This window comes from Culex pipiens, chromosome 3, assembly GCF_016801865.2.
Source record: "Culex pipiens pallens isolate TS chromosome 3, TS_CPP_V2, whole genome shotgun sequence".
Lineage (NCBI taxonomy): Eukaryota > Metazoa > Arthropoda > Insecta > Diptera > Culicidae > Culex > Culex pipiens.
The window spans coordinates 160,932,644-160,939,672 of NC_068939.1; the positions used below are offsets into that span (position 1 = coordinate 160,932,644).

A 7,029-nucleotide genomic window follows, 5' to 3' on the forward strand; every position below is an offset into this window, starting at 1 on the left:
GGGTCGGATCGGTTTGGGCTTTTTTTTTGTGCGTGTCAGCCTTAGTTTTCGGAGGGAAAGTGGAACTTTTAGAGTGGAATTTTGGGGGTGACAGTTGCGAAATTTGAAGCTTTGCGCGCGGAAAATTGGCAAACTGTAGAGTGAGGACAAATTGAGCAGCATTTTGGAAAAGTGGTTGAATTGGATAATGAGAGTCATATAACGGAAAAGTTATTTATCAAACATGAAGATTAGTTGCAAAAGTAAAATAATATAAACTATATTGAGTGAAATTCTTCATATTGGAGCAGGATTAGTTGAAATAGCTGGAATACAAGAAAAGGTAAACATAAAGATTTGGCTTTTAACATAATGGTGAATAATAAGTCATTCTTGTACGACAAAAAGGCCTACTATTCTGTACCAAAAATTACACAATCGAATAGTAACACTTTTCAAAATAAATGCTACAAAGTTGAAAGACGTGAACTTTTGACTTATAATTCCACTCAAAAGGTGCTTTTCGGAATTGAAAAAAATGTTGTATGGAACTCCTTCGAAACTTGTTTTTTTTCAGCACCTGTCGAAAAAAAATTCTTTTTGCAATTTATTGCATAAACTATTATTATATTATAAGAAATGAGCAATATTAATTTCCATTTGTTAAATTCATATAATTTTGTACAAGTTTAATTCGTATAAACAAGAACAGTTTGATTCAATGTTTTTTTTTTCAAAAATACATTAAAACTAATATACAAAAAATAGACAATTGTGATGTAACTAATCCGGAATAGCGTTGTGTCATCCTAAAACAAAGCTCATCGGTTAATGAGTGAGTGACCTTGTTGGGTGGGTGAGCAAAGTATGGCCAGGTTGAGGGGAGACAAATTAAGTCTGCGCGTGTTCCGGTACCAATTCATCTCGATCTAATTCAGACTGTGCTCATTGACTACGGATTTGAATTGAGGCGAGCTGTTAGTTTCTATTCAAACTGCATCATGTCAATCGTTCAGCTCTAACTTCCTGACAAGTCATGATTGATGTTGGTTTTTGTCAAGTAGATTTGTGCAGGTTTTTTTTTGTGGGTTTGACCCTACCTTTATTTTGATTGCTGGTTTCAATGGCTTTTATCAAGAAGAAGAAAAACTAATCAGTGGTTTGTATTGTCAGATATGCAAGAGGTGCATGACCTGATTTTAATTTGGTACACCAAATGTCAGCACTGTAGATCGTAAAAACATGGATTATTTCAAAAAATCGTTGCAATAAAAAAGAATTATGTTTTGACACTTTGGCTCAATTCTGAGGGTGGATTCAGATTCAGCGGGCAAAATTGGAATGGAAAAACATCTCGGATTAGTTTTCAAAAAGCCGTAAGAGCCATTGGTAAACAAAGTCCTTTTTGCATCGGTATTCGACCTACTTACGAAAAACCAATATCAAAAATGCTCGAGATTGTTTATCTACACGTCCTTCAAGAGCCCCATACTTGAAATAAATGAAATTTTGTTTCATTTTCGAGAAAAACGAAAATTAGTGTCAGAGGTCACAGTGGCTCTTACGGCTTTTTGAAAACTCACCCGAGACATATACAATTACATGGAAAAACATATAGTTGGAAAATTTTCGAATTTGGTTAGGGTGGTCCCATACACTTTTCCCTTGAAAATTAGACATTTGAAATGAAGATATCTGGAGTTTTAAAAAAATACCGCTATGATTTTTCAGTGTTTATAGTGCTAGATCTCTTCTTTTGAATGCAACCTGGCGCTTTAGATTTGGCCTGTGCCTTTTTGAAATATTTGCATCTTTTTTACCTTAAAATGGTTGTAGCTTTTGACCCTAAAGCCCAAATTGACTTGCCAGAATATAAAAATGTTGTTTGCTCCAAATAACACTTCTCTCTAAAAATTAACCCTGAATTGCTATGTTCAAAAAACTGATTTTTGAGCTTAGCTCAGATGCTTTCTCTGAATCTGGTTGTAGAAGGCATAGATTGCGAGATAAAATTTTGGTGTCTTGAACAAAGTTGCTTGAATTGGTGAGCTCAAAATCTTTTTAGAAGAAGAAAAATCCCAAAAATACTCCTGAAAAGCTAGATTTTTAAAATCACCTTAATCGTGAATCACCCTAATTTTGAACTAAACCAAAAATTTCATTTTTTCATTTGCAACAATTCTTCTGAAGACACAATTTTCCACTTAATTTTACGTTCTGGACCACCGTGCAATGTTAGAAAACTATTGGAATTGATTTATAATTGTAAGACAACGAATTTGTTTGATTTTCACTTCTACTGATAAAACAAAAATAACAAAATTTGAGAGTTATTCGTTCTACAATTGACAAACATTTTACAAATAATACAACAATAAAAATCAACCAAAATCGTGTTTTGAAAAACAAAAAATTACAATTAGGTTTTTTGGGCTAAAATTTTCAAAAAATGTTTCTTTTTCTAGGGAAAACAACTCTTTTACCGAGTGAGCATGAAAAATTAACAGTATTATTTATGGAATAAAAACTCGTTGCTGAATTTAAATTGGGATGTTGCCTAATTAAGGCTTTTTTGTCACCCCCTTCAAATTCGTTAAAAAAAATTAACAGGCAAACAAAAAACTATTTTAAAATGTTTAATTTTAGTGCAATCTGATGAAAACAAGTAAAAATGCATTTCCCTGCGTTTATAATCATTAAAAAATAATTTTAATTTAACTTTTTAACTCAAATTAAGTTTTTTTTACAAATATTTATGATTAAAATTTTAGTGAACTTTCAAGGTACAGCATTGCAAAAAAAAAAATCGCGCAGCATTTTTTTCGCCGAATTTCGATCTCGATTTTCGATTTTTTGAAAGCTAATTATTGCAAACTAATTGTACTAGTGTATAATGCATTTTCCAACAACTTATTGTTATTAAAATGTAGAATTTCTGGCTGATTTTTTTTAATTTTCCCCCTCCCTCGACCTCTAAAAAAAATAAAATTGCATCGACCTTGTAAAAATTAAAAACATTTGCATCGACCTTATATCATACAAAATCATTATTAACTGAACTCAGTTTGAAAAAAAAAATCATTTGACAATAGATTTAGAATATTTTTCAACTTTTGTTATATTTTTTCAGTGTGACTTTATTTTTTTCTAGTTTTTTGCAAAGGGATTTTTTCCATCAAATTTGGGCAACACTGTTTTGTAAACAAAAGTTAAAAAGTACTTCTACTCATGAGCTCTCTACGAAATCGGTATTTTTATTTTACTTTCTGTGTTTTTTAATCCGGCTGAAGCTTTTATGATGCTTTCGGTATGCCCAAAGAAGCCATTTGGTATCATTAGTTTTCCATTATCCATACAAATTTGGCCGCTGTCTATACAAAAATGATGTATAAAAATTAAAAAATCTGTATCTTTTGATGGATTTTTTGGATCGATTTGGTGTCTTCGGCAAAGTTGTAGGATAAGGACTACAATTTAAAAAAAAATATGCACTGTAAAAAATTGTGTTTTTTAATTTAACTTTATGTCACTAAAACTTGATGTGCAAAAGTCATTTTTTTTTATTTTTGATATTGTGGATTTAGATAAAATTGGATTTAGCTGGTAACTGGATTTTCTGGCATCTTCTCATGGTTATTGGAAACGGTCGTGGAATAGACCTAGGGGTTCTCAATTGAAGTGAAAAAGTTCAATTTATAAAAAAATGGATTAAATTCCGACATCAGGAATAATTGTCAATCAACGCCCAGTTACTGAACAACTACTTTATTTTCATAAAAGTTACCTAAAAATGGCTTTAATTTGAAGACGGTGCACTTTATAAAAAATCTCTGAAGTACTTTTTGATTGCAAATTTGATATTACATCGAAAAATAAAGTTGAAAATTGAAAAATCACTATTGATTCAGAAATTCATAACTCGGTCAAAGATTTTTTGCACAACCTGGAAATTTCTATAAAGTTAGCATTTAATATCCCATAAAACATATCAATAAATAAAAAAAAATCAAAATTGTTTTGGTTTTGCAAATCAAGTTTAAGTGACAAAAAGTTAAATTTTTTTTACCATGTATTATTTTTTTCAGTGTAGTCATGGATAAGGACAACTTTGTCTAAGACACCCAATCGTTGAAAAATGTCATCAAAAGATACAGATTTTTGAATTTTTATACACTCAAACCCCGATGGTTTGACACCAACTGTTGTCAAACGAACACGGAGTTCACACACACTACTAAAAGTTTGTCTTGTTTTGTTTTGTTTTGAGTGCCGTGTAAAAAGTGACAGTTCATAACTTTTTAGTTTGACTTTGACCAACCAACGGGGTACAAACTAAAAAAGTGTCAAACGAAAAAGTGACCAACCACCGGGGGTTGAGTGTACATAATTTTTGTATGGACAGCTCGTCAGCTGTGTGCTATCTTGTGACATAGACCATTTTGGTCGAAAATGAGTTAATGATGACGTTTTGCTATACTTAACAAACACTACAAGATGCTTTAACCCGATTTTGGAAACTCGCTTCCGTTTCCCGGATATCGCAAAACACACTTGTGACATAGACCAATTTATCATCAAAATGATCGTGCACACTTGTGACACGTCATACATGTTGTTGGAAAATGTGTTTTTTTTTTCTTGTTTTTCACAAATTTATGTTGATACACATTTTCTGAAGGCAATGCAATCTTTTGTTTTCGAAAATATACTGATTAAGTCGGTTAAACTATTGATTTAAGTCCATTTTAGTTTGTATGGAAATTCTGTGCACACTTGTGACACGTAGTACAATTTTACTTTCGAAACACACTTGTGACACGTGCTTTTCAGATTTTTGTTTACATAATTTACTGTATCTTTTAACTGGTGTAACCAAATCAGTTGAAACTTGGAGCGTTTGTTAAGCGATAGTATACGAACTGATTGCTGTCACAAGATAGCACACAGCTGACGAGCTGCCAAATTTGTATGGAAAATTATATGGAAAAACTAATGATGCAAAATGGCTTATTTGGGTAACCGAAGGCACCAAAAAAGTTTCAGCCGGATTAAAAAATACAAAAATAAAATCGAATGACTGAAATCTTAGCGAATTGATCTCATAATTTTTGATAAATTTTCTTAAGACAAAGTAATCTTTATACAACAAAATACCTTATTTTCCAGATAAACCCTCAACAATGACGCCCCATCTCCGGTTGGCGCCAACGATCTGCCTGTTGGCAGCACTCGCCCTAACCCTCACCTCCTCCATGCACATCCCCGAGGACATGGAGATACTCGAGGGGTACGACCTGGAGTCCGCCGGCACGGAAATCAACCCCGAAGACGATTTCTACGAGCAGCGCAGTCTGCTGGAACCGTTTTACTACCGGGCGATCCGCGACAAACGGGACGCCCCACCGTACCAGGTGTTGGAATCACCGGGCTTGAGGAGTCACTTCCGCCAGCGGATGCCGGATGTGGAAGTTTCCAGGAAGCGAAGCAGAAGGAGTAGCGGCGACGGTGGGGAGGAGGAGAAAGGAACGGTAACGGAACCGCCGAAGCCGACCGAGGAGTTGCCCAAGCCGGAACAGCAACGGATGAACCAACGGACGGTGGAGGCCTGGGTCAAGACGCCGTATCAGGTATGGGTTTGAGTTGGTGTTTTTGGGGGTATTTTAGTAATTAGGATTCTGTTTTAGGTGCAGAAGCCGACTCCGAGCCAGCAAGAGGAGATGGATTCTGAAGCGGAAGCTTCAATGATGAGCGAAGGTATCAAGGCACGTGCTCCGCGCGTCAACTTCATCACCCAGCGTAGACCAAATGAACCGGAAACGCGCGAGGACAAGGACAAGGTCGTTCCGGAGTTGTACCGTAAGCCGCTGGCCAGGTTGTTCTACGAATACCCTGCGGCACCTCGCGTGTACGATTCCTTCTCCGCCCAGTCCCAATCGCCAATGTTCCCCAAGATCTACAACAAGTACGACGAGTACCATCGGGACATGATGGATCGGATGCATCCTCCGTCCCCGCACCGTTTCGACGCCTATTACCAACGTCGGTACGACCAAGCCGACTACGACAATTACTTCCCACGCTACACCTTCCCCAGTTACTACTACTATCCGGACAAGCGGTTCGACGTGCCCTCGTACTACCGCGGCGATCGCAACTACCTGCTCTCCAACGACGTCATGGACGTCCCGAACGTTCCACCCCCGGTCTACATCCCGTCCCGCAACCGCCGGATCATCTACTACGCGACCCTTCCGGAAATAGTCCGAACGCCCCCGAACGTAGACCTGCGCTATCGACCGTACCAGAACAAGTTCGCCAACCGGTACGATCCAAACTTCCCTACGAAGGGACCGCTGGGAGGGGCGTACAAATCGTCTACCGTAAATCCGCTTTCCGCGGGTGGAAATAAAGACGACAAGTACGTGAGTTCAACGCCGATCAAGATCGTGCGGGATCTCGGCGTTCAGCAGGACAACCCGGGGCAGAACAACAACAACGGAGGAGCCGGAGGTGGTAGCAATGGGAATGGTGCAGCGGGTCGGCGACAATACTCGGTCAAGATGGGAGGACGACCCAACGGAGGGTACCAGGACCAGGGTGGTCACTACGAGCAGGATCGGTCCTACTATGGAAGGCATCTTTGAAGGGGAGCTGGGATGTTCTAGAGTAGAGAGAGAGTGTGTACTTTTGTAGTAGAAGTAGGACCATTTGTAGATGTAGAGTTTATGTGGTAGAGCTGTAGATCGGTTGTGACTTTTGTACGAAACTTAAATATTTAATATGAGTATTTTTAAATAAAGATCACGTTTTCTACCAACAATTAAACCATTTTACAATCTGAAAAGCTGCTGAAAAAAGAAGCGGGCGATGAATGGAGTCCTAAAATGAAGCTTATATTGTTGATATTATTGTTTACAGCGGTAAAGCTTCTATTTACGAGTAGGGGAACTATACCCTTTCTCAGCCTATTTCTATTATCGGCCTATCAGCACTTTGATCATGAATTGGGTACTAAAGCCCTATGTCAATTTTAATGTACAACGGTATAAA

The 7,029-nt window shown here is 37.2% G+C and overlaps 1 protein-coding gene across 1 annotated transcript; it reads left to right on the forward strand.

Moving 5' to 3' along the window:
* LOC120413696 (uncharacterized) lies at window positions 1-6,804 on the forward strand. Its single transcript, XM_039574622.2, has 3 exons — window positions 1-322; window positions 5,146-5,606; window positions 5,664-6,804. Exons 2-3 carry the CDS (start codon window positions 5,160-5,162, stop codon window positions 6,621-6,623), a joined length of 1,407 nt encoding a protein of 468 aa, XP_039430556.1. The 5' UTR covers window positions 1-322; window positions 5,146-5,159; the 3' UTR covers window positions 6,624-6,804.
* Window positions 6,805-7,029: the final 225 nt, after the last annotated feature.

Bases quoted from the DNA above. Each gene is read 5' to 3' on its own strand.
- LOC120413696 (XM_039574622.2), top strand. From the start codon at position 5,160: ATGACGCCCCATCTCCGGTTGGCGCCAACGATCTGCCTGTTGGCAGCA. The intron at 5,607-5,663 runs GTATGGGTTTGA...ATTCTGTTTTAG, and splicing joins GGGTCAAGACGCCGTATCAG to GTGCAGAAGCCGACTCCGAG.